This window comes from Leuresthes tenuis, unplaced genomic scaffold (genome assembly GCF_036924035.1).
Source record: "Leuresthes tenuis unplaced genomic scaffold, fLeuTen1.0.hap1 SCAF_6, whole genome shotgun sequence".
Taxonomy (NCBI): Eukaryota; Metazoa; Chordata; class Actinopteri; order Atheriniformes; family Atherinopsidae; genus Leuresthes; species Leuresthes tenuis.
This window is the reverse complement of record NW_027325360.1, coordinates 4,125,206-4,153,205: the sequence shown is the minus strand read 5'-3', so window position 1 is coordinate 4,153,205 and position 28,000 is coordinate 4,125,206. Positions and strand designations below refer to the sequence as shown.

General features: G+C 45.0%; 1 protein-coding gene across 1 annotated transcript; it reads right to left on the bottom strand.

Moving 5' to 3' along the window:
• Position 1: 1 nt before the first annotated feature.
• Positions 2-27,295, bottom strand: cep120 (centrosomal protein 120). The gene is made up of 21 exons (XM_072387258.1): positions 27,062-27,295; positions 25,714-25,870; positions 25,396-25,510; positions 25,168-25,312; positions 23,491-23,639; positions 21,721-21,918; positions 21,425-21,643; positions 20,804-21,008; positions 20,547-20,721; positions 19,816-19,965; positions 19,164-19,346; positions 18,991-19,087; positions 17,756-17,911; positions 16,615-16,704; positions 13,749-13,841; positions 12,682-12,843; positions 12,479-12,601; positions 10,943-11,041; positions 2,559-2,704; positions 1,507-1,763; positions 2-1,438 (listed from the first exon to the last, which is right to left on the bottom strand). The coding sequence occupies exons 1-20, from the start codon at positions 27,108-27,110 to the stop codon at positions 1,547-1,549; spliced, it is 2,928 nt and encodes a 975-aa protein (XP_072243359.1). The 5' UTR covers positions 27,111-27,295; the 3' UTR covers positions 2-1,438; positions 1,507-1,546.
• Positions 27,296-28,000: the final 705 nt, after the last annotated feature.

Here is a 28,000-nt window from a genome sequence, read left to right as displayed (position 1 = left end):
ATGAAGGATTATGAGAATCTTTATTAAAACTAACAGGAAACACAAAGATAACTTCTGTCGTCTGATGATACGATAAATAAACCACAGGAGGCTTTTCTGAGGCTGCGGCGCCACCTGCTGTCAGACATCACAACAACACCCGATGCCTTCACGCTTTAACCCCATTAAAGGACCAGCCCGCTGTTTTATGCCCGTTAGGTTTCACTCAGACTTCTTCTTTTGTGATGATTTCAGCCTAAAAACAACCGAACCAACCAGTGAAAATGATTTTCTGGAAGTTTTTCTGATACTTTGTGGAGAAAAAGTTGTTCCACCTCGTCTGAAGTGAGTGAACTCGACGTTCAGAGAAGATATCGGCGCCCAGCGAGTGAAAAATGTAAACATTAAAAACGAGTAGGAGCTCATCTGTGATGTGATGAACTTTCATTCTTCACCTGAGTCGCTCCAGCAGTCCAACAAGGAAAAGAACCTTTTTTCAGCTTTGTTGTCAAACATGATGAGATTAAAGAGGCTCGGTCGGATCAGAACTTAGTATTTTATCATCTCAGGCGCTTTTAAAGCTCAGAAATAAGCTCTTTAGTTAAATCTATAAATAAATTATATGTACAAAAGTTCTAATAAAAAGCTGCTCTGAGATGTCATTCAGGATGAATTCGCTCCATCTGTAGCTTTGATGCTTCCTTCGTCGTCTCCTTTAGGAAACAAAGGAGCTGAAACATTTATTTAAATATAAAAGTTACATTTTTCTGCTACTTTTTAAACTTCTAAATGAGTTTTTAGTGACTTGAGGTGAACAAAATGTTTCTACATGAGTCAAAGCAGGATTTTTAGGACTTTTGTATTAATAAATAAAGATTTCTGACATTTAGAAAACCAACGCTGCTTTTCTCCGAAACGTCACAAATTTATTTCTGAGAAACTTTAAAGGAAACAAAGTTAATAAAGAAGTTTCAACGAGCCGCTCAGCAAGTTTACCTGCAGCCTCAGGTGTGAGCCTGTCTCTGATTGGACGCCGCAGCCTCAGGTGTAAATCTGCCTCTGATTGGCCGCAGCCTCAGGTGTGAGCCTGTCTCTGATTGGACGCAGCCTCAGGTGTAAATCTGCCTCTGATTGGCCGTAGCCTCAGGTGTGAGCCTGTCTCTGATTGGCCGCAGCCTCAGGTGTGAGCCTGTCTCTGATTGGCCGCAGCCTCAGGTGTGAGCCTGTCTCTGATTGGCCACAGACTCAGGTGTGAGCCTGTCTCTGATTGGACGCAGCCTCAGGTGTAAATCTGCCTCTGATTGGCCGTAGCCTCAGGTGTGAGCCTGTCTCTGATTGGCTGCAGCCTCAGGTGTGAGCCTGTCTCTGATTGGCCGCAGCCTCAGGTGTGAGCCTGTCTCTGATTGGACGCCGCAGCCTCAGGTGTGAGCCTGTCTCTGATTGGACGCTGCAGCCTCAGGTGTAAATCTGCCTCCGATTGGCCGCAGCCTCAGATGTAAGTCTGCCTCTGATTGGCCGCAGCCTCAGGTGTGAGCCTGTCTCTGATTGGACGCCGCTGCCTCAGGTGTCACAGCGTCCCCCTGTCCCTCATGGCGTCCTGTATCTGTCTGTTGAGCTCGGCGATGATCCGGTCTTCGTGGGTGTAGACGCCGGTCCTCAGCAGCGTGTCTCTCTCCTCCAGCAGCCGGCTCAGGTGTTCCTCGGAGCTCTCGTTCAAAGTCAGGCTGGGGGCGGGGTCAGGCTCGGATGGGGCGGGGCCTAAACGTTCCTCCTGCTTTTTTAACCTGTGAAAACATTTTGGAAATATAAAACTTTATTAAATATTAAACTGAAACAAAACAAACTCAACTGTATGGAAGCCTGCAGCTGCCACAGTATGTGAAGGACTAAATAAAAGAGTTGATGTGATGATAAAAATTAAATAAATAAAACCATATTAGAAACTAAGGCTGCTCTTATTCTATTGATTATCCCAAAGATTAATCATTAATTAGTTCAGGAAGACTTCCTTATTAAAGGCTCTTAAAATGAACAACTCATAGTTTCTTTTTCAGAAAATGCAACTAATTTAATTGTTAAACTTCTGACCGAACGGCAGATTTATTTAACTATTTAAAAGAGAAGCTTTTATCACATTTATCTCCAAACAATCCTCCTCCTGATACTGACAACAGGACGATAGAACAGCAGCTCTTAGCTTTGTTGCTAACATCCAGCTGTGTTAACATCTGTGAGCTTCTCTCCTGCTGTTTCTGCTTTCAGAAACTGTTTTTAATGCAGCTGAAACCTAATAAAGCCTCTTATTTCCTTTGTTGTTGTCTGTTATCGCCTCAGAATAACAGCAGTGAACACGACGCCTTAACCAGCTGCCTCTGATTCTACAGACACAACCTGCTCTGATAAAATTAGCCGTTTTTGTTCTGGCTGAGACTCAGAATATTAAGTTCATATTCAGTTTAAAAGGCTGAAGCTGCAGGAGTCGGATTTACATCCAAACATGTAAAAGGAACACAGATCAGAAGACGTTTGGTTCACAGAAGTCAGTGCACGTGTTAAAGTGGTTTCATCCTCCTCCTCACCTGTTGAGCTCGTTCCGGATGCTGTCCAGCTCCTGCCTGTCCTGCCGCACCGCCTCCTTCTCCTCCGACGCCAAATAACGCAGCCTCATGGACTCAAGCTCCGCCTGCTGCTTCTTCAGACGCGTCATGGCGTTTTCCTGCTCGCGCTGCAGGGACACACACACACACACACAGGCACACACACACGCACACACGCACACACGCACACACGCACACACGCACACACACACACACACACACACACACACACACACACACACACACACACACACACACACACACACACACACACACACACACACACACACACACACACACACACACACACACACACACACACACACACACACACACACACACACACACACACACACACACACACACACACACACACACACACACACACACACACACAGGCACACAGGCACACACAGGCACACACACACACACGAAGCTGTCAGTCAGAGTGATGAATCTGATGAATCTGAGCTGGATTGAGCGTGTTCAGACAGGTTCGACTTTGACAGCGAGCAGCGGTGAACCCAAACATAAACCTCTGACCTCGCTGCTGAAACGTGTTCGTTTTGGACGCCAAAGCGCCGTTTCTCCTAATTACGAGTGCAGAAAGCGGCTCGATGATAAATTTGTCTGCTTTCACATTTTCATAAAAGCTCCCTGAGAAAAATGCTGCTGGACTTTGAGGGAATTCACACGCAGAGCAGCAGCGACTCTGTGAGAACAGCGAGAAAACTTCATAAAAATGTCTCGCAGTCGTATTTCTCTCAGCTGCTCGGCCTCCAGCTCAGACGTCCCCGATCTACCAATAACACCGATCTGGGCTCGGCCCGCTGGCCGACAGCCGCACGCTCGTAAATCATCTGAGGAGGAACGAAAACACCAACATGGTGTCAGACAGAGCTCCGACGTCCTTAATAATGAATTAAAAACGTTGTTACCGAAGGTTTTCATGTTAAAATCCAACAACCTGCTGGAAAATCTGAATAAAGACCGAGAGAAGCTGAAGAAACATCCACATTTGAGACCAAAAGACATCAAACCTGATCTAGAGTAAAAAATACGGCGAGAAACCCAAATCCTGATGAAGAAGGTTTAGAATTATTTTATTATTTCCGTGTGCAACTTGTTTGCTGCTGATAATAAAAAGAAGAACAGCTCTGAGTGCATCAGAAGAGATTAAACTCTCCCTCTGGCTGTAAAAGGCCAATGAAAGAGCCGGGATAACAGCTGTTATCAGTGGACTTTATTCAAGGAAAACTGGGGCTAATTGTTCAGGAAAAGGCGTGTCAATAAAGTTCAGATAGAGACTGTTTTTTCTAATAAAATAAAAAACGAATGTTTTGTTTAGGGAGTTTAATCTTTATCCAGTAATCTGAGGGTTATTTTCTCAATTAATCAATTAACTGAATGGTCCTGATTTAAAATCCAGAAACAGTGAAACATGAAATGTTTGGAGGTTAATATCTAATTATAATAAAAGAAAAAAAGGCTGCGGCGCTAACAGGGTGGAGGCGGTCCGAGAGGCTGGAATCTGTCCGTCTGTTGTGGTGATACACAGCAGAACCACAGCCGGCCCGGTCTGGATGGGAAAACCAACATTTTCACATCACACACACACACAGAGAGTCTCATTTTCACACGCCTGACCACCTCCTCTCACACACACTCACAGCGGAGTGTTGACTCAGCCTCGGCTCTCTGTGGACCATTAGCAGTCTGTATTACAGGACGTTTTGGGGCTAATTACAACAAAAACAAACAGGCCAAACATTTTCTCTGGTGTCAGCTGCCAAGGACAACCTGAGCCCGAGTCCTGAAACAATTAGAGGACGAGGTGATACCGAGGCCTCGTCAGGGGGGTGAGGGAGGGCCGAGGGGCCGGAGAGAAAAGCTACAAAAACTCAGAATCCGAAGCAGATTTCTGACAGTTACGCCATGAATCTCCCAGCTGACACAAAGGCGCTGAAGAAACGCCCAGAACCATGAATCTTTATGAAGAAACGACAGAAAACGGACAGAAATTATGATAAAAAGAGGGATTTTACACAGAATTAGTGATTCTGTTTAGAATTTATACGCTTTATAAATCTGGCAAAAAGACTTAATTCGTGCAGCTTTAGTCACTCATTCGGAAACAGCACAGGTGGTCATAATGTTCTGGTTTACGTCTGAAATCTGACGCTGGAGTCATTAAAACAAACCGATTAAGAATCAGACACAAAATGCTGATAAACTCACACCAAAGCGGGTCAGTGCTCATCATGTTGTCATGAAATCTGGTGTTGGACCAGCTGCAAATCGTCCTCAGAGCTGCAACAAATGGAATATTTCTTTCACTGATTAATTCCTTTTGCCACCTGAGAGGAACCGGCTTTGTGTTGTGGGGGGGGGGGCTTCACTCCAGAGCAGCTGCTGCCCGACACCTCGTCCAAACACATGTGGACACACTTTTCTCTGCTCACATGGAGTTTTCTGAGCATGTGGGAGTTTGTCAACGCCGCTCGGCGAGCGTTTTCAGGAGGATAAAATGAGGAGAATTAAATGATGGAAGCTCAGAATATTAAGAAGTGATTATTCTGGAAAAGACTGACGGGAGGAACTCGCCTCCCACAAACAAGCTGCTCAGAGTTTGATGTTAAAAAGGTGAAAATTAACATCATTTTAAAGCTAAAGTGGGACGAATCCTGCAACATTTAGGGGTTAAACTGTAGGACAGAACAGATTAGAGCTGAAAGAGGTCCATTAATAACCGTTTATTTGAATTAAAAACTAAATTAAATAAACTAAGTGTTGGTCTTCACTCCTACAGCTGAGATCGGAGACCTTAAAGAAGTAATCTTGGACTTTACAAAGGATTTATCTTTAATCAAACACTTGCTTCATCCAGGAAACCGGAGCCAACAGCTGAAGCAACATCATGTTAACGTTAGTAAGCAAAATAACCTCCTGACTCGGATCCAAACGCCTCACTGTGACAGAGGTTAACGGACCCTGGAGCACATTCAGTCTGAGGAGCTCACCCTCACCCCTCTGCGGGCTTAAAAAGCTCAGATAAGAGCGTTTAAAACCGGCTCAGACTGCTGGCAAAGCAGAATCTGAGAGTTCAGTTCTGAACACAAAGTAAACAGATGAAAACACTTAAATCTGTATTTTTCAACCGTTAATGACAACCTGACCGGGACACAGCGGTCAGAAAACAGGATTCAACAGGAAGGAGACAATTACATAACATCTAAATCAACTTAGAAATAAAACATGTCCTGGTGGTTATTGTGGATTATTACACCATCTGTTTTTAATTTACTGTGGATTTATGAGCCCTTTATGAAGAGGCTTTAATGCTTTTTAAGTTAACATTTCTCCAGAATAGTTCAGTTAAATGATTAAAACATTATAAACAGACACAGCTGGGGTCATTATTCATTAATGAACTAAATATAAATGTGCTTTAAAAGTGACATATTTGACTTATATTGTCGGAGTGTGTAATTTTATACAGTAAACACAGACATAATGAAGCTGTTCCTCCAGTCAGACCAGAAACACTCCACATCCATATAGATAAAGAGAGTTTAGCATGTAGCTGTAAGTTAGCAGCAGATGCTAGTAAACAATGCTTTCTCATCAACAGTAATGGACCATAACCGTTCAACCGGAAAGCTTCAGCTAACAAAGTAAAGTGGGAACAATAATGTTCATCTTTCAGAAAGTAACAGCAATAACTCCTTAGAAGTTGGTCATCTTCATTAGCGTTAGCTGTTAGCGTTAGCTGCTGCTAAATGAGGAAATAAATCAATGAATAAACCATGAGGAGTTATTTCTCAGATGCTTCCATTTCCCTGCTCTGAAGTTCAGGCTCTGAGAGCTGGAACTGATCCTCTTTGTGGCTCAGTTCCTTCAGTCCAGCGTTGAACTGGACCAAGTTGTTAAAACAGTGGGATGAAAAGTGTTTGCTGCACATTCACAGTCTTTATCTAACTCTGCTGGAACATTAGCCTCAGATATAGTTTATCCACTGGGCTCTTATATCCTCTGAGGCTGCTGCTGGATGGAAGATGCATGCTCCTCAGTACAGCTGACAGCAGAACATTTCCACCAAAGCTGGCATCATCCGTTCAGCAGGGTGGATGTGAGTGGGCGGGGCTTAGCAGAGGAGGTGGAGTCAATTTAAGGAGTGACGTACTTTTGTAATTAAAATCAGAACGACTCGTTAAACTTTCAAACAAAGGGGAACTAAAACATACCCGAGTTGTGTTTTACACCTGCTGGTGACTCCAGACGCCCGGATATAAGCTCCCAGGAACAGGAAGAAGGGACTTTGTCCCCTTTAATCTACTTTAATCCTTTTAAGGTTTGACATTTTTACAGTACAGAGTGCCAAAGACGTTTATAATCAGAGCAAAGTACTGGCTTTAAAATGCTCTGTTCTGCTCCACCAAAAGGAAATTAAATGAAAAAGAACCTTTAATTTGAAGTGACTCTTAACTCAGTTCTCAGTCCAGTAAAGCTGTTCGGATGAGTTATTTGGCTTTTTCAAACTTCTTATTTTCACGAGCTGGTCTGTTTGTGCTGTTTTTCACCGCCTTGTTTTCTCAGGTTGGACTTAAAAACATCCAAAGAAATCTATGAAAGTCTGTGACCCCGGCTGTCTGGGACAGCACCGTTCACACTGGGGATGCATAATATTCCAGGAATGAGCAGTGGGAACCAGCAGAGAGCCTCCACTGGGACCAGTTAGCACTGAAACTCCCTCAGATGACATGTTTCAACTTCTGTTTGACAGACAGTTTTATCCAAACAGGCCCAGAGCGTCATGAGAGAGGAGCGATAACGGGATGAACACCAACTGATAAACGTGGATCACTGCCATGATACAGAACAAAGTTCCCCTAAAACCAGAGCAGAAACGTGCGTTTCATAAATATTAAGAGATGATTGCTTTTCAGGCCATGTGACAGCTGCATTCTTGGCTGTTTCAGACTTTCCTTCAGTTTTTCTGCCTTAAAAGTGTCTGAACTTGTCTTCATGAGAGTCTTTCAAACTTATAAGATTTCTGTCTCTCTTACAACGAACAAAAATATTCGAGTCTAATGTTCAATCAGCAAATGGTGAAACAGTTTATCTGATAAATAAAGCGCATTCAATGACATCATCTTTAAATTTGGGCTCAAGATGTAACTCATATACAGTGAAAAAGGGAATCATCTGATCTTTATCAGGTCTTAAAATGAGGAAAATCCAACTCAGATTATCAATAAATTAGAGGGTAAGTAGCAGCCAGGAGCAGCTGATCAATGCTCTGATTAATTGATCATCAGTCAGTGTGAGCAGCTCTATAAAAGCAGCAGTTGTGTCAGTTTGATGGTCAGGAGCCTTCAGGTGTGTTTTAACACGATGTCGAGGAGGAAAGACATCAGCAAAGATCTGTTTTGGTAAATCATGTGACGTCTTTCTCCATTTCCACCTCATTTTGGAGTTAAATTGCTATTAAACGCGTGTTTGCGTGGTCTGAAGGATGTGTGCGGTATCTGGGAAGGAAAAACAGTTTTTTTGTGCTGATGTATTATTTATTCGTCTGTAAACTGCTGTCTCAGAGTTTTGCTTCACTTTGAGACATCACAGGACGGCTGTGAGGCAGCAACAGACGTCTTTACCTCTTTTTAATAAAAATAACGCGTTCCAGCTTCTAAAAAAAGTCAAATTTAGTGAAACGACCCCCCACTCAGCCGTTAAAAATACCAAATTTAGTTTCTCTAATATGTTTGTCACAATATTTTTCCTTGGAAAAGAACAACTGGAGCTCCTTGTCCCAATATTTTGAGTTGGAAAGGACAGCCCCTCTGATGGAATACCTCGGTCCTGTCTGGGTATTTAACTCTCTGGCCGGCTGCGCCTCCCGGGTCGAAAAGCACATTATTCCTCAGGCAAGAATTTTTATGATTCGACTTGAGCTAAACAGCACGCCGTGCGAAGTGCTGAGAGGAGCGAATAAATAGACGAGAAAAGCCAAACAAGCGGCGGCTTTAAGAACCGGCGAGCACCAAGACGGATGGTCGTGTAAACACGGGCCTGAAGTTCTTAAAAAAGCGAGAGTGTGACATCTGAATAGTTCGCGCCTGAGCAGCTTATTGCTCAACACAGTCCCAGGGATGATTAATAGGCGGGGGGTGACACTCAGAGCCGAACCCCCTCCGAGATGCATAAATCACGCCGTGTTTTCTTTACAATGATGGTTCATTTAGGGGGGGGGGCAGACAAGAAGAAACTGTGAGGAGGAGAGGGAAACTAACGAAAGAACAAAGGAGACGGACAGTTGAAGACCAAATAAGGAATACTGAGAAGAAAGGAAGAAGAAACGGGTTCAGTTGGAGGTAAAAGATGGAAAGAATAAAGAAAGGAAGAGAAGCAGAAGAGGGAGACAAGAGAATGAAAGGAGGAAAAGAAGGACCCGGTCCAGCTCTCCAGCTGGTTTCCGTCAGTAACAGTTATTAGTTTGTCAGATGAAGTCTGAGCGTGTTTACGTGTGTGGACTGACTGTCTATCTTTGTGAGGACCGCTGTCACAGCCACGAGCCCCGGGTGGGGGGGTGAGAACCGTCCAAACCTGGACGAATAACAGCCAAACAGACAGGAGGAAGGCCCCTGATCTTTAGCCAAAGTGTGAAGTTGTGGTCGGAAGGATTTCATTCATTCGGGGCTTTAAATGGTTTATTTGAGCCGCTCTTCTTCCAGGGTTTTAAAAACACGAACTGGGAGCTTTTCTGCTAACCACACGGGCTTAAATATGAACGTTTATATGCGTTTAACCCACTGATATCTGGTTAAATGTCCCTGAGCACGTTGCACCAGACGTTTTGAAGTCATTCTGATGTTTGAACGCTGTTCTTGGCAGAGTTGGGAGAGTTGGGTCGAGGCTTTGTGAAGCCTCCCCAGAAGCTGTTTTATCCACTTTAAAAACACTTTTGATGTTCAGGATCTTTGTCCCGTTTGAACAACTAATTGTGTTTCAACCGTCCGGCTGTTGGTTTGAGGTGAAATGTTCGGAGCTACTCTTCCTCCTTCATTACTCCGCCCACTTGGTGCACTGCTCCAGCTGCACTGGCAGGGAAACAGCCCCATGATGCTACCGCCGCCGTGCCTCACAGTGTTCTTAGGTTTGAAAGCCTCACCTTCACCGTCACTCAGTGCGGTTACCTGAGCGCCATCGGATCGGATTAATGGCTAAATTACAATAAGACTGAGTTATTCAGCTCATGTAGGGAGCTTAATCTGACTAAAGATCGGATCGGGTTACTCGCCATCGAATTAAGACCCGGGATAACTCGATCCGATGCCCACTGAACGTGCCTGGAGACGACAGTGGATCGGATCGAGCGTTCTGGGCATGCTCCTGAGATTTTCCCGCAATCGTCACCCGGAAGTGGAAGGAGACGATATTCCTGTTGTTGTCAGAAAGAAAGAAACAAGGCGATGGAGAATGCGCCGTTGTGCATCGTCTGTGCCATAACCAGCTCATCACAGATGGAGAGGGACGCAGCTTCATCTCGCTCTGCGTTCGCCATCTTTCTGAATGCCTGAGTTTGTTGTTGTTGGTGAAGACGCCAACAGGAAGTGGCTCTATTAGCGATAGCTGAAATGGGGACAGCGCCACCTATGGTACCGGGGTATGACATGCTTTGTGCCAGTGATTCCATTCATTCACCGCCATATATCCAAGGATAATTACCCTCAGATAAGGAGCAGAACCCAACTGTAGCTGTAATCCAGTTCATCTCATCATGTGGACCCGCTGGCTGTGTCCAAACAGCTCAGTCTTTGTCTCCTCTGACCGTAAAACTTCCATGAAATCTTCCAAAAAATCCATGCCGGCAGCTGCAGATTGCAGTCGAGCTTGAAGGCGACGATTTTGGAGATTTCTTTCTTTGTCGGCACGCTCTCAGTCCACGGTGACGTAAAACTGGCTTCGCTGTGGACGGCGGCGCTGATGTTCCAGCTGTTTCCTGTTCTTGGCAGACTTGAGCTGTTCCTGAACATCGAACAGCTTCATCTGGAGGTTTTCTTCCAAACTTTGGTCAAACTCAGGATCTTTGAACATGCAGTTCTACAGTTTCCTTCATGGAGCTCCTTGGACCTCCTCGGTCAATCCAACGAGTGTTAAACAGATTCTTTTTATTAACAGATTCTTCCATCATTAATAGACGATAAATAAATCATTAAAAGCCCAAAATGATGTAAACTTCTGAGCACAACTCTAAACGTGACCCAACTGTCCTCATTTCTCTATAATTTGCTTCCAAGGCGCCAGACTTTCCTGTTTGTGTAAATTATTGGAGCAGAAGCTCCTCAGTTAATCAGCCACAGCGTTACCTGTTTGATTCGAGCCAACTCCTTTAGGGCCCGGCCCCACTGCTGCTTGTAGTGGAGCTTTGACTTGGTGGTGGACTCCAGCTTCCTCTCCAGCTCCACCTTAAATATCCCAGAATAAAACAAGAATTAGGTCTGAATGAAACATGAATCAGACACATTTCTGTTGACTGGTTTGAAGCGAGGAGGTAAGAAAAGACATCCACAGGACTTTAATCTCTGTGTTACAGGATGTCGGTCGGTCAGTTTATTTTTGGCTCGTTCCGGAAACATCTGGCGAGTCGCATCATTTTAACCATTGCAGGCCGACTAATTAAAAAAGTTGTTTCTATTCCCCAAAAAGGCATCAAGTTTTCTTTAAAATAGGCAGAAAATGTCACGTTTTAGGTTTAGATTCATGTCTTCTCTCGTCATTTCCTTTTATTTTTAAACACTAACTTCCCTCTCGTTTCAGGCACCTTTCCCTGCCTCCTGTGTCGAGTGTCTTTGTCTTCCCTGATTCCCAAAGTGTTTCCACCTGTTCCCCTTTGACTCCTCATCTGTTCACATAGTCTGTGTTTCCCTTGTCTTGTGCCAGTTTGTTATAACTTGTACCACAGAATCCACGAGCCTGTAGCTGAGCGATCCTCCCACAGAGCGACCTTTGTTTGTAATTTATTCCAAAGCCATAGTTTAGTCACGGTAAGTTTTCATCTGTTTTCTTCCTCCGTTAAGGAGTGATTTCTGTTCTCGATGTTTCATAGAACCTCAGATAAAGGAGAGCCTAGTTTTAAGAGTTAAGTTTCGAGAGAGCGTCATTTGTTTGTTCCGCCTCTTAGAGTTTAATTAAAATCTTTCATAGCTTTCTGTTTTCCTCCTGGAGTGGACAGAGCTGCACCCTCCTCTAACATAGTTATTGAGGCGAGTGCTTTAGGATTTCCACAGCCCCTGTTTTGCAGATCCTTGACTTGTTTATTGCAGATAAACATCTTGCTTTGAAAAGACCTGAAACCACCTGAAATCTTCTAAAAACCGGTGAAAGAAACCCGTCTTCTGTCAAACATCTGGAACATCGGCACAGCATTACTCTGTCGGGGTGCCGGAGAGAGCACTGACCCGGCTCTTTACCCTCCCCAGGATACTGGAGGGTGCATTTGCCCAACTCATGGCGTCCTGTGGCAGCGGCTCTGAGATCATTATCGGGCTTCTTGTTGTGGCTCCTCCTGGGCTTCCCTTTGTCTCCGGTTCTGTTCAGAACCTTTATGGACAGACTTTCTGCAGATACCGTGGTTCTGTTGGCTTCATTGAGACTGGCTGAGGATTAGCACCTGAGGCCTGAGGCCACGGTGGACTGGGGGCAGATTAACAGCAGAAGGGGGTGGATGGGGTAACCAATCAGATGAGTCAAACATGTGTTGCTCATCACTGAAGATTAAACAATAATAATTAACTTTTTTTAGTTCAAAGACCACTTTTTACACCTCATAAGGTCTTTTTTAAGGTAACTGAGGTCAAACAGTTGCATGTTAAACTAAATGAACTCTAACTCCAGCCGCCCACCTTCTCCAGAGTCAGCAGGTTGATCTCTGACTGCAGTCTGAACTCCGGTCTGACGTTCTGCTGTTCTCTGTAGAGCTGAAACTCTTTCTCCAGCTGTTTGTATCGAGACTCTCCGTCTGCGATCTGAACAACAGAAACACAAACAGATGAAGGAGTTTATCACCTTCAGGGGACCTTCAACAGCCCTCTGCCTCCGTCTGTACCTGCTGCAGCAGCCGGCCTCGCTCCTCCTCCATCAGCCGGACCTTGTCCCTCTCCAGCGCCACCCGGTGGTCGCACTCCCGCTGCAGCCTCCTGCTGCTCTCCTGCAGCTCCCTCTGGGTCAGCTCGTGCTCGGCCCTCAGCTCCCTCTGCAGCCGCTGAGTCTGAGGACGATAAAAACCTTCGGTTTCATACTCATCCAGTTAAACATCAGGTACAGTCTCACTTCCTGCTAAACTGGGACCACAACTCGGTGGGCTCAGCATTTACCAAATCCGTCTCCTCCACAGCCAACACTGACTTCATCAGTATTCAGAACAACCCAGTCATCATTACTGCTGACACACTGGTTTCCAGCCACATTCATTCAACTGGAAGACGCCTTAATTCAGGCTATAATTTAAATAATTCATGTCTGCCATCTAGTGGTAGGAAGTAGAAACGAGATTTTATGTGTTTTGTGGGACTTTCAGCCCGTTTTATTCTGTAAATTGGTGCTTAAACGGTTAAGACAGATTTTACTGTGGTGGGACAAATTTATGATGAAACTGGATTTATTATTCAGACTCTAAAACACTGACATGACTTGTTTAATGTGGCAGAGACAAGATGACGTCTGTTTGTTTAAATTTCTGATTCAGAGGAATGGATTTTACATGGTCACATAGTTTCTAATCAATATGGAATAAATCAATAATAATCGGTTCATAAATCCATAAAATTAATACTTCAAATAGTTCTGAAGTGACTCAGTTATTAAATCACAGGCAATAAAACTGGAAAAATGTGATTTTTAAACTAAGAACATTCACACTTATTTATTACTTAAACATCTGTATTCAGGTGATTAAATTCATGGTTTAATTCATCATAAATAATCCTTCTTTGGTTATTTGCTTATTTCTTCCTGGAAGTTTATAATGTGGATCTTTTGAGTGCTTTTTTACCACCTTTAAATGTTATCATTTGCTGGAATTTACACTTAAATTAGTATATTTTTGTTTGGTGACACACTGATAAACTGGTTTCTCCAGATGGAGCCGCCTCTCTGGACCAAACCCTCCTTCACCTGCAGCTCGGCCTCAGCCAGCTGTTTCTCTCGCTTCTCCAGATCCGACAGAGTCCTCTGAAGCTGCTCCTCCAGCAGGTTGTACTCCACCTCCTGCAGACACAAACGCACAGATGGGTGTGGGTGGAGGAGCGTGTGTGTGTGTGTGTGTGTGTGTGGGTGGATGAGCCTGTGTGTGTGTGTGTGTGGGTGGAGGAGCGTGTGTGTGTGTGTGGGTGGAGGAGTGTGTGTGTGGGTGGAGGAGCGTGTGTGTGTGTGTGGGTGGAGGAGTGTGTGTGTGGGTGGAGGAGTGTGTGTGTGGGTGGAGGAGCGTGTGTGTGTGTGTGTGGGTGGGTGGAGGAGCGTGTGTGTGTGTGTGTGTGGAGGAGTGTGTGTGTGTGGGTGGAGGAGCATGTGTGTGTGTGTGGGTGGAGGAGTGTGTGTGTGGGTGGAGGAGTGTGTGTGTGGGTGGAGGAGTGTGTGTGTGGGTGGAGGAGCGTGTGTGTGTGTGTGTGTGGGTGGGTGGAGGAGCGTGTGTGTGGGTGGAGGAGCGTGTGTGTGTGTGTGTGTGGGTGGAGGAGCGTGTGTGTGTGTGTGTGGGTGGAGGAGTGTGTGTGTGTGTGTGTGTGTGTGTGTGGAGGAGTGTGTGTGTGTGTGGGTGGAGGAGTGTGTGTGTGGGTGGAGGAGCGTGTGTGTGGGTGGAGGAGCATGTGTGTGGGTGGGTGGAGGAGCGTGTGTGTGGGTGGAGGAGCATGTGTGTGTGTGGGTGGAGGAGCGTGTGTGTGGGTGGAGGAGCGTGTGTGTGTGTGGGTGGAGGAGCGTGTGTGTGGGTGGAGGAGCGTGTGTGTGTGTGGGTGGAGGAGTGTGTGTGTGGGTGGAGGAGTGTGTGTGTGTGTGGGTGGAGGAGCGTGTGTGTGGGTGGAGGAGCATGTGTGTGTGTTGGTGGAGGAGCGTGTGTGTGTGGGTGGAGGAGTGTGTGTGTGTGTGTGTGGGTGGGTGGGTGGAGGAGCGTGTGTGTGTGGGTGGAGGAGCGTGTGTGTGGGTGGAGGAGCGTGTGTGTGGGTGGAGGAGTGTGTGTGGGTGGAGGAGTGTGTGTGTGGGTGGAGGAGCGTGTGTGTGTGTGTGTGGGTGGGTGGAGGAGCGTGTGTGTGTGTGTGGGTGGGTGGAGGAGTGTGTGTGTGGGTGGGTGGAGGAGTGTGTGTGTGGGTGGAGGAGCGTGTGTGTGTGTGTGTGGGTGGAGGAGCGTGTGTGTGTGTGTGGGTGGAGGAGTGTGTGTGTGTGTGTGTGTGGAGGAGTGTGTGTGTGTGTGGGTGGAGGAGTGTGTGTGTGGGTGGAGGAGTGTGTGTGTGGGTGGAGGAGCGTGTGTGTGGGTGGAGGAGCATGTGTGTGTGGGTGGGTGGAGGAGCGTGTGTGTGGGTGGAGGAGCATGTGTGTGTGGGTGGGTGGAGGAGCGTGTGTGTGTGTGTGGGTGGAGGAGCGTGTGTGTGGGTGGAGGAGTGTGTGTGTGTGGGTGGAGGAGCGTGTGTGTGGGTGGAGGAGTGTGTGTGTGTGTGTGTGTGTGGGTGGGTGGAGGAGCGTGTGTGTGTGGGTGGAGGAGCGTGTGTGTGGGTGGAGGAGTGTGTGTGTGTGTGTGTGGGTGGGTGGGTGGAGGAGCGTGTGTGTGTGGGTGGAGGAGCGTGTGTGTGTGGGTGGAGGAGTGTGTGTGTGTGGGTGGAGGAGCGTGTGTGTGGGTGGAGGAGTGTGTGTGTGGGTGGAGGAGTGTGTGTGTGTGTGTGTGTGGAGGAGCATGTGTGTGTGTGTGGGTGGAGGAGCGTGTGTGTGTGTGTGGGTGGAGGAGCATGTGTGTGTGTGTGGGTGGAGGAGTGTGTGTGTGTGGGTGGAGGAGCGTGTGTGTGGGTGGAGGAGTGTGTGTGTGGGTGGAGGAGTGTGTGTGTGTGTGTGGGTGGAGGAGCATGTGTGTGTGTGTGGGTGGAGGAGTGTGTGTGTGGGTGGGTGGAGGAGCGTGTGTGTGTGTGTGGGTGGAGGAGCATGTGTGTGTGTGTGGGTGGAGGAGTGTGTGTGTGGGTGGGTGGAGGAGCGTGTGTGTGTGTGTGGGTGGAGGAGTGTGTGTGTGGGTGTGTGTGTGTGTGGAGGAGCCTGTGTGTGGGTGGAGGAGTGTGTGTGTGGGTGGAGGAGTGTGTGTGTGGGTGGAGGAGCATGTGTGTGTGTGTGGGTGGAGGAGCATGTGTGTGTGTGGGGGTGGAGGAGTGTGTGTGTGGGTGTGTGTGTGTGTGTGTGGAGGAGCGTGTGTGTGTGTGTGTGTGTGTGTGGGGGTGGAGGAGTGTGTGTGTGGGTGTGTGTGTGTGTGTGTGGAGGAGCGTGTGTGTGTGTGTGTGTGTGGAGGAGCCTGTGTGTGGGTGGAGGAGTGTGTGTGTGTGTGTGTGTGGGTGGAGGAGCATGTGTGTGTGTGTGGGTGGAGGAGTGTGTGTGTGTGGAGGAGCCTGTGTGTGTGGGTGGAGGAGCGTGTGTGTGTGTGTGTGTGTGTGTGTGTGTGTGTGGAGGAGCGTGTGTGTGTGTGTGTGTGTGTGTGTGTGGATGTGTGTGTGTTTGGGTGGAGGAGCATGTGTGTGTGGAGGAGCCTGTGTGTGTGTGTGTGTGTGTGTGTGTGTGTGTGTGGAGGAGCGTGTGTGTGTGTGTGTGTGTGTGTGTGTGTGTGTGTGTGTGTGGAGGAGCGTGTGTGTGTGTGGGTGGATGTGTGTGTGGGTGTGTGTGTGTGTGTGTGTGTGTGTGTGGGTGGAGGAGCATGTGGGTGTGTGGGGGTGGAGGAGCATGTGTGTGGGTGTGGGTGGAGGAGCATGTGGGTGTGTGTGTGTGTGGGTGTGTGTGTGGGTGGATGTGGACTCTGCACCTTCTTCTTGACCAGCGCTTCCCTCTCTCCGTCCCTCTTCCTCCACTCCTCTGCCAGCGCCTGCATGTGTCTCAGCTCCTTCCTCCTCAGCTGAAACACAACCAGGAAGTGAAGCTTTACTGGAGCCACCTCTGAACCATTAACAGGCAAAAACAGTTCAGGAAACACTCTTAAAACGGACAAATGGAACCGAGAAAGCGTTTAATTCTGAGTTTTACATGAATTTAAAAAGATTGTGGATTCTTGTTATTGTTAGAGCGACGCCTCCAAAGTACGGAGCACCGAAACTGAAACAAATACAGAAATAAAAGTTTATTTCATGATGAGTGCTACTAAAAATAAATTAATTGATTTATGTAAAATGAACATTTAGAATGTTTTTCTTTATTCATTTAGGTTTGTGTTAATGTTGATATTCATTTCTCCAAATGAGGGGGGTTTCAGACAGTGTCAGAGGTCCGTTTCACCAGAGGTGGGGAAGGCTAACAGCGTTAGCATAGCTTAGCTTACAATCAGTTTAGCTTACAAACAGTTTAAGTAGTAATGGTTGCACTGCCCACATTTTTATTCAAATTGTATAAACAACTTCTGTTTTCTAAGCCGACCAATCAGTGATGAGCGAAAACTTTCTCGTCTTTAATTAAGAAGCCCTCTGTATCGTCCTCAATAATCAACCAATACAAGACTGAAACCCCGCCCCCTAATTTGCATAACGAGGCAGAAATACATGGGGGGGGCGGACAGACTGAGAAATGTAAAAACATGGAAATAAATGGGTTTGTTGAAATAAAAAGGAGATAATGCAAAGAGGAAGTAAGTATGGCAACAAATTAAATTTGTAGACATTTTGTACAGTCAAATCAAAATAAAATAAAGAAATGGATCATTTGGAGGGAATAAATTATCAATATGATGTAAAGAAAACAAATTAACAAAGAAGGACATTAAATATATTTCAGTTGAAAGAATTAACTAAATAGTTCAAACTGAGGCAAAGTAAATAAATAACATTTACACAACGCAAATTAATACAGTTAAAGAATTAAAGCTAAAAAATACATTTATTTCACATTCTAATGAATAATTTTTGCATTTATTTTGTATTGTGGCAGTTCAAGTCCTCCGTAGCGCAGCATCTCACCTGATCATCGAACAGATCCTCCTGCTCCTCCTTCCACAGCTCCAGCTCCAGGGCCGTGCGGTACTCCAGGGTCTCTCTGGGGGCCCCGGGGCCTGGGGGCCCCTGTGGTGCTGTGGGTGGGTGGGAAGGCGGCTGCGTGGGGGCCGGAGCTTCATTCTGGGGATGTAAAGAATATTCTTTCTTTATTTATATTATTATTTGTTTCTATTTGCTAAATTCAATGAAGTGAAAACACTAAAAATAATTTGTACAAATTAAAATTTGAGTTTAAATTTTTTTTTTTGGGAAATTGGGTTTGAATAATCTATCGGGCCTAAAAAAATTTAAGCTCTAAAAGAACAAAATTATGTCTAATAATATTTTATACATAAAACTCTTTAAAAAAACAACAGATTTTTATAATAATAGACTTTTTAGATTGTTGATAACAATAAAAACACAAATTACAGAGAAAAAGCTAGAAAGTGTGATTAGTCGTGTCTTTAGATTCAAATAAATTAAATAAATAAAAAATCAGATTTATGTAATATTTAATTTGAAATACTAAAACGGAGTAGAAGATATGAGATTTCCGCCCCTCGTTCATTTATAAAGTTCTAGAAAGCATCTTTGACTGCATATAAAATACTTTAACCTCAAATCTCTGCTGTCAGTCTGAATTATTGGTTAATTATTCAACATTAAAGACCATTCAGGGCCTCCAGCGTCACATTTCTGATGAGAACAAGACGACAAAAGGCTGAAAAATGGATTTAGCAGAAAAAGAGCGCCACCTGCTGTCCGTTATGGGGAATCTGAAGAGTTTAAAGTTTAAACTGAAGCGCAGCAACGTGATGAATAAACTTTGTTCTGACGGAGCTGCAGAAGATGATGATCTGAATCAGGCTGTGAAGAACTTCCAAACATTTAATTATAAACTAAATGGAGCTCATTGGGTCCAGTTTACAGAGAGGACGGGTTCTGTGTGCACCGACTCCTTTCAGCATGATTCCAGATCAGCCTCAAACATTAAGATCAAACTATCCATTTACAGCCAATTCAACCTGTTCTTCTAGTTAAATTTGTGATTTTTGCCTTTAAGATGAAACATAGCAGCAGTTTTTAGTGAAAATCCTCCTAAAACACACACACACACACACACACACACACACACACACACACACACACACACACACACACACACACACACACACACACACACACACACACACACACACACACACACACACACACACCTGTGAGGAGTCCGACACGATGACGTCTTTTGCTCTGATGAAGCCGAGGTCCTCCAGCGTCGCCACGTAGCTCAGCTCCGCCACCTTCTCTGTGGGGCTGACGGAGGAGACGCAGCGGTTCAACGTTCTGCAGCCGAACCATGATCATGTGATGCTTCAGAGCCGTTTCCTACCTCTGTGTTTGGAGCACAGGGACCCGGTCCCGGTGAGTCTGTCTCCAGCCCGGCTCTCCGGTCGCTCCCGTGAACCTGGTCCTCTCCGAGCTCAGCAGGTGGGACAGCTGGACGGAGGCTCGGCCAATCAGCTGGTCCCGGCTGCTGGAGCCTCGGTGCCAGACCTCCACCAGCAGAGGAACTCTGCGGCACAAAGAGTTCAAACCCGTCACATGTGAGATGTTCACAGACTCACTGCTTAGGTTTATCTGCACAGCTAAATAAGAATCATCTTCTTATGGTGTTTAAGAGATAAAAGCATCCAATAACGCTCACATTCAGCTCTTTTTGAGCCCATCCACAGTCTAAATTCTATCCTCCGTATGTCTTCCTCTCACTGTCAGAGCTGCAGAAACAAGGAGCCAAATCAGTAAAAATAAACCAAAGTTCAAACCTGGAAAAGCAGCAGTTTGTGTCGCGAAAGCACCGGTTTTTATTGCTATAAATGGGTAAATTCTAACATATCTTACTCTGAATCCGACCGTACTTGGTTAAGTTGGTCAGATTACATGTTTGTGTCCTTTTCTGAGTGAGTTTCATCAGAACATCGAGGAGCTGAAGTTATCTGAAAAGCTGACGGTTGATCCCAAAGCGTGATATTTGAGTTTCCCACCTGAGGAAGGTGTCCTGCAGCTGATGAGGAAGGGCGGCGAAGTCGAAGGCGCAGTAGGACTGAGGCAGCGACACCTCCGTGTTCCTCTGCAGCTCCACGGGAGGGTTGGTCATGATGGGGGCCGCGCTGCCGAAGAACGGGTACGAATACCTGAAGCACAACAAGCAGAGGAGAAAATGCTGACCAGGCAGGATTATCTCTGTCCTGATTGGTTTATTTTTTCCATCCATTAAGAGTCTGTTTTGAGGGGTGGAGACATAGCTCCACTCCACCCTTCTGGTGAGGTCAGCAGAGACTCAGCCCTCAGGTAAACTAAAGGAGTTGAATTAGGAATTCAAACACTAAATAAATACCAGGGTTTTGTTTTTTAGGGAGTTTTACACTTTCTGGTGACTTCAGACACCCTAATAAATGCCTCCAAAGTGATTTTTCCATAATGTGTTCCCTTCAAAGGCTTCTGCAGACATAAAAACAAACATTTTCCACACCTCTGTGCACCTGTAGCGATGCTCAGTAAAATAACGAAAGAAATAAGAAAGTTCAGCATTCATTTTGCTCTTATTCTTTTATACATAAAGGAAATAAGGATCCTTTAAATAAGTGTCACAGATAGTTTTCATTCAACAAGCTGTGAAACAGACTCTAGTTTCTCTGACTCTGGATGTTCTGAAGACTCTTCTGAACTCTTCAGCTACAGTTAAACTGGGTTCAGAGCTGATGAGGTCTTTCACCTGAGAGTAGCAGCGATGGGGTGAGGCAGGCTGAGCTTCCCCAGGCTGCAGAGGTCCAGGGAGAAGCAGTAGTGATGGGCGGAGGAGGGGATGGACACCTTGGGAGCAGAGACACTGACGGATGACGCTCCACCTCCTGCTGCAGCCTCGGACGGAGCGGCAGCTTCAACATCTGCTGCAGGACACAAGCGAACAAACAGGTCTTCAGCCGTGACGCTCTGAAGCTTCTCACCTGTACACGGTGGTCCGATTCCCACCTGCTGCCAGCTCTTTGTGCCGCTGAAGCTCTTCCAGCAGACTCTCCGCTTCGCTCTCTGTATGAGAGGAAGGAGGAGGAAGAGGAGGTGGAGGAGGAGAATGGCGAGGAGGCTTTTGCACTGGAGAGGAGCTCCGAGGTCTGAGCTCAGGTGGAGGAGCAGCGGGTGGAGGAGCTCCGGTGCTCTTTTTGTTCCCCACAGACAGCTAAAACACATAAAACAGTGGTAATCTGATTACTCCTTCTTTTTTGTCTTCTTTTCAGCCCCTCCTCCACGTTAGCCCAAACATCTACGTCACCTCCATGTTTCTGGCTACCACCACGCAGTCAGAAATGTCACATTTCCCTTGAAAAAGCCACATTAACGACGCATTTTCCAGCGTTCTGCACGAAAGTGGCCGCGGGCTGTTTTATAAACGTGCAACAGCGCAAACGAAAGTCACCGCCTGACCACCAGAATGACTGAAAAGACCGATCAGACCGGCTCGTTAAACAAAGGGGAACTAAAGAAAACACCTGCAGAGTTTCACACCTGCCGGTGACTTCAGACGCCCTAATATCCCAGGAGCAGGACTTTCCCGTAATATGTCACCTTTAACATCATTTCACTCTTTGAGCTGACCTGAGGTGCTACGTCCTCCTTCCTCAGGGTAACAGCCACTCCGAGCGTGGACTGCAGGTCTGCAGGCAGAGCCGGGAGCTGCACGCGTTTCGGAGGTCGCAGCACGAACGCTCCCTCCACCGTCGCCACCTTGTTGTCCAGATCGACAGGAACCGCAGCGAGAGCCGACAGGGACACATTGGTGCTGCCCAGAGAGTGGTTCCCATAGCACAGGTGGATCTAAAGGGGCGGAGAAAGGCGGGGGCGTTCAGAGGCGAGTCAACACGAGGCGTCACACAGATGCTGCTTTGACTCACCTCTAAACTGGGCTGCTGGGACAGGAAGGCCTGTAGGATCTGTTTGCTGCTGCGGATGCGCACAGAGGCGCGCTCCGGCTCAAAGTCGGGGCTCAGAAGATTGTGAAAAGGCTCGCTGGTGATGTCGTTACCGAGTAAAGAGTAGTAGAAGAAGAAGCCCGAGTCCTCTGCCGACAGCTTCATGGTGCTGGGAATCAACTGCAGCGAGCAACAACAACTTTAATTCCTTATTTCACAGATTAAGAGTCAGTTTGTTTTTTATTTTAGGGTTAATTTGAGCTCAGTTTCAACATTTAGAATAAATTCAGCAAATGTTCTAGTGTCACAGTCTCTAAAGAAAGTAAAATAACTGCATTTTTCCAACAATTATATGAATATTCCAATCATATTTAATAACTCTCGTGTTTAAACTGGTTAAAAACAACAAATACTCAAAGTCACGACTCAATTAAAGAGCACAAAACAAGAAAATATCCTGTTTTCTGTACTTTAGAGGATACTTTTAGGATCTGAAGAGGTTTTTGGACCAGTTCAAGCCTTGACTCACAGTGAGATTGTGGATGAAAGATGGATCAGAACCAACCGTCTGTGTCTTTGAGAAAAAGTCTGAGCTCTCAGGCCATGGTAATAATGTGGGATAATAAGGCCAAACTGAGTACCATCACTCTAAAGGAGGTGGAGCTGAATGGAGTGGCTCAGTGCCCTAAAAACAGGAGCTTCTGAACCGTCTCTGACATATTTTGAGCACAGCATGCCACAGATATGTGAAAAAGGACGTGACATCTCTCCTTTATTAACTGCCGTTTATCAATTGGACCTCAGTCACTAAACCCATTAAATATGATCTTTTTAGGCAGCTTATAAAACACGTTCTATAAAATACTTTTTTATCATAAAATCCACTTTTTGGATGAGATTTTTTACAGAAATACCAGATTACGTCACCTCTTCAGGGTTTAGTTTAGGTTTGGTTACGATGCGTTTGCATACACAGTTTAGTCTGTTACAAACAGCTCATTTAGGCCATTTAATAAGACCAAAGTGTGTGTCCCGGTGCACAGGGAGGGGCATCGATCTGTTGCTGAAGCGTGCTCAGCTCTGCTTCGATAGGTGTCGACATGCCCACTTAGTTTTGGACTTTTCCCAGTTAATCTTTTACATAAAAGACAGAAGCTAAAACAATTTATCTGGAGGAGACCTAAGTTGGACATCTTTACAGCTCTGAACATCTGAGACGTGCTGTCCAATATTCTCTGTTGTTCGCTGCATTTTCCAGGATCTGTGGAGCAGAGCTGAACCAGTTTGGATCCACTTAAACGTATACATGAGGATGTAATTCGACTTCCAGAAACGGTTCTGGATGGGTTGGTCTGGATTAAATCATGTAATAATACTAACTGGCAATATCTTGTATCCTGAAAGAAGAAGACAATCCTCTTTGGAGCTGTTAAGAGATAAAACAATCACCTGAGCCCATTGTTTAGTAACGGTCTTTCATAAATGCTGAGTTCAGCTTCTCCCAGAACTCGGACCCAAACAGCAGCCGTAGATACGCTGTCAGCTGCGTTTATCGTCATGTGACGTGTGTGGAAACAGCAGCAAAACAATCGACTTTACAGGAAAACTGAGTGTTTCTCCACTTTCTGTTATCAACTTAACTGATAACAGATGCTGGAAATGTCTGGCTGTGACCTCATGTTCAAGACATTATCTACAGTAAATAAAAACAGTCCAGCTCGCCATCAGCCGGGCGTCAGAGGGATTTGTCACCTGTTCTAGTTTGGTGGCGAAGGCCACGGTGACGGACAGGACGAACATGTCGGTGCAGAGGTCCGCAGGACCCACTTGATGGTAACCCTGGTCTGGGATCAGTTCGGCCTCCAGCTTCTCGGGGAGGAGATCCGTAACTGAGGAGGAACCTGCAAGAGAAAGATGAAAAACTCCAGATTATCAGAGGTGAATCTGGGTCTGAACTGCAGACACAGAGTGGTTTAACTAAGGGATCCGTCAGTTAAAACAGTTTAATACAGACTCTGCTGAAGGAGACATTTCTGACACCCAGAAAGTTTGTTCAAATTAGAAACATTGGCTTATATCACAGGGTTCAAGCTTCTTCTTTTGTTCTTCTCTTTCTCTTGTTTGGCTGGAACTGGGTGCAGGCTTAAGGGCGTCGGGTGTATGGAGCAAAGCAGAGTTGAGCTACTGTTTGGCTGAAAAAAAGAGTCTAAATGTGAGCTTTTCCTTTAGCCAACTGCTCAGGGTGAGCATTCATTTCCTGCTTTTTCTTTCACTTCAAATTAAAGAGAGATGAGCAGCAGTAAGTCTTAAAGTAACGAGAGAATTTACCTACAACTGTGAGATAACTGAGTAAAATAACCGGTCTGACGCAATGTAATAGCCCATTATTACCGAAAATATACTGATATCAGCAGAAAAAGGCAATTAAGGGAAAATTATCTTAATAAAACATCCCAGATCGTGCATTACTGAAAAATAAAGGGACGCTGCTATGACACGAATAAACGATTATTAGACTAAAATATGTCCAATATGATATTAATAGCCTATAATATTAAAATATTATCGTTTTTAGATGCTGTGATATGAAAACTGTTTTCCCGCCATCTATTTTGGTAAAATTCTGCCACACTGTCGATGTCTTTGACTCGGATGGTAGAAGAGGACTCAGTGTAAATGAAACGCTCAAAATAAAACTGAATATTCAGCAAACCACCGGACGTTGAATAACGTGGAAGTTCTTCAACCTGTTGGGCTAATCCAAAATAGTGAAAACAAGGGGGGTGTTCTCTGAAGACAGGCTGTTACCTGTGAATCAGGTGCTCTGAAAACACCCCCATTAGCACTTGGTACGTTCCTCCTGATGAAACCAACCACAGACTCTATGAAATTAACACGGGAAAAATACATTTTGGTCGACTTTACAGGCCGAGCTCACAGAAATGTGGCAAACGTAAAGCAAAATAGGAAAAGCGAGTCTTCTGCACACTTTGAGTCAGCTGCTGGTTTAACTTCAGTGTAAGACGGGAGGATTCTGTCAGATTGTTTGGCTCCTCCAGCAGTAGATGTAGCTCCATGTGAGCTCTGCCATAAAAACTAAAGTCTGTCTCACATTAAAGAGGTTTTAAAGTTCAAACTTCTCTGGTGTTGCTTTAATGTCCCGTTTAGCTTGTGGAAAAACATCAACTGAAAAGCAACTTTTACAGAGCAACAAACACACATGGACTGGTTCTGACTCTAAACAAGTCACAGTAAGACTCATCGATGACGGCTTACCAGAGAGAAACGGAGTCCGGACTGCAGAGAAGAACACGAGTCAATAAACTTCACACTGCAGCTGCAGCTCGATAAATTCAAACGTACTAAATAATAAATCCACAGAGGCTGTGTGGACAGGACCAACCTCACGGTGCCGGAGAACCAGCTCACCTTGTCGGGGTGGAGCCTTCTTGGCTTTGAACCTGTCGGGCGAAGGTTCGGACGCCTTGGAGTCGCTCTCCAGCACCATGCTGAGGAGGAGGGCGGGTCTCTGTTTGGTGTATTTGCTGCTCAGCAGCGGATGCCAGCGAGGCTCCTGTCACACATTTAATCAGAACACTGGTCACGTAAACACAGGCTGGAGGTCGCTCACTAACACATTCCCCCGCCATCGTTCACCTGTTTGACTTCTTGAACTGATCTGAGGTCCAGGATGATGTAGCCGACGGCCTCCTTCTTCTTGCTGACCGAGTCGACAGCAAAACACTGAAGCTTGATGGGAGTTCTCTGCAGCCTGAGAGGAGAGAGACGCCAACAGTTAGAAAACAGACGTGGCGTCGAGGCTGTTGGTTAATGTTCAAATCAGTCAAAGAAACGAAAGTCTGAATCAATAAATCAAACTGTTTTCAGATAGTGGAGACATAACATATTTCTGAGATTGTTCCCATGAACACATTCAGCCGCAGTGGCCCTGCTTTAAACATGACTCTAAATGACCTGTGCTGGTGCAGCGTCCTGCGGTCCAGCTCCCAGGCCAGCTCGGTGCTGAATAGCGGCTGCTCCCGGTGCTCCACGGGGTCCGTGGCCAGCTGCTCTCCATCAAAGCTCGCCTGAACCACCAGACTGAGGCGGGAGCTCTTCGGGAAGTTGCGACCTAAGAAACGACGGAAAGTTTCATTTCTAATCGTATCCTATCCTGCACACACAGCCGCTTTCTGCAGCATTCATCCACATCCCTTTAAGACAACGACAGATAACAAATGGAGTTTACCCGGAACAACAGCAGGGCTGGAAGTATTAACGGCATTTAGAAAGGGCTATTTTATTCAATCTGTCTCCTCTATCAATTTAAGTTTAAAGCTCTACAAACAGCCCACAATAACTGACTATAAATATATGTCTGTGGGCTGTTAAAATACGCTCTGAGGCCTCGAGAGAACTGAACGGAGTCTTTTCGAGGCTTTTATAACCTGCAGCAACTCTGATTCACAATTTAGTTACAGAAAATATTTATAAATGGTTGGTAGAAAGTCACCGATGTGGGTTTTATTCAACAAGATGAAGTCAAAACAGCAGTTAACAGCAACAGATGAGCAAAACCCATTTAAATTTTGGTTAATTTGCCCACATTTCATTGGACAGGATTAATAATATATATTTAAATTAAGTTGACAAGACAAAATAAAAATATGCTGAATAATAAATCAGGCTCATACTGTCTTCAATTAAATTTCCATAAATTGAATTAAATTCCCATACTGTTCCTTCTTCTGTACATGAACATTTTCTCATTAAATGTGAAAAATGAATGAAAGAAAGTTTAAGTTGCTGCTTTTCTTTTAATATTCCACAGCACCCACATTTATTCTTTTAAATCATCATGTAAAACTAGATCATTTAGAGTCTAAAATAAGCGAATATTTGGCACTTTTTCTTAACTAAGTTAAGTTTAATCATGTACATAATTACTGGCTTATTAGAAGCGAGTTCATATATTTCTGACCGTGGTTTCATTATCTCAGAAAACAGAAAAGCTGCCCTAAAATAAACCAATTGTACCGACTAATGAGTAATATTTTTCTTTTTAAAATCTGTGTCCATGGTGACACAAACCACCGACTCTCCGGATAACAAACAGTTAATCACACACCAGGGTGGATTTAACTGTCAGAGCAGAGCAGCAGGTTAATACGGGACTAATGCCGCTTAAAACCGTTGTGTACTTCAAATAAAACAGTTAAAAACACAATTTTCCAGCAGACTGTGAAGACATATTCCGCATAACTGACGTAGGAAGCAAACACCGAGCCGTTTGACTCGTTATTCAGCTCCTCGAACAGCTCACCTTCCAGAATGGACAAAACGATGAGAAGTTGGTCTGTCTTCGCAGCCATGTTGACATTTGTGCGGCTCCAAAGAAAAACTTTCAGCCAAACTGACACGAACTGTAAGCTCCGTCTTTACGCCATCGTTCACCTTAGAAATGATTTGTGGAAATGAAACTGTAGTCAAAACAATTACAAGTAACACGGAGGAAACCGCCCGTTACAATAGCGAACAACCGCTTTGTTGTGAAGCTTTGGCGCCACCCATTTTGTTTTAAAACCGGAAGTGACGAAATGGCTGATACGCTGTCTCGCCCCCTGCTGGCCGGATGTTGAAATGCAGTACGAGCCCAACACGACCACATTCACTTATTTAATGATAATACTACACTATTTCTGTATTTATAACTTACACTTAACGCTATTTAATTCACTGTGAATTATCCTATAACTATTATTGAACTTTGGTTGTTTTTTGGTTCCTTTTCGGCACTGTAGAGGCTATGATGTAGCGGCCAAAATTTAAAACAACATTTTCAGAAAACTTCAGAAACTGAACACTCTACATTTTCAAAGTACAATGAAATATCAAAACAAAACGTTTCCCAAAGCACGACAACACAATGAAATACAAAATAGAAAACCTCACAAGAAGAGAAACATTGTTTTACCTTAAGGTTACTGTTCAAAGAAGAAGACGAAAATACAACAAATCAACTTTACAAAAAATAAAGACTTTCAGAAAAAATTATGAAAACACAAAGTAAACATGTCAGAAAACATATTTTGTGTTACCTGAAGTTTTTGTTTGCTTTTGTTTTCAATAGTTTATTTGTTTTAATGAAAAACATATTTTTTCATTTTGTTGTATTTGAATTAATTTTGATTTATCTCTTTTGCTGTTGTGTTTAACTCAAAGTTTGTCATTTTCTGTTGTTATTTTGTTTTGTTGTTGTGTT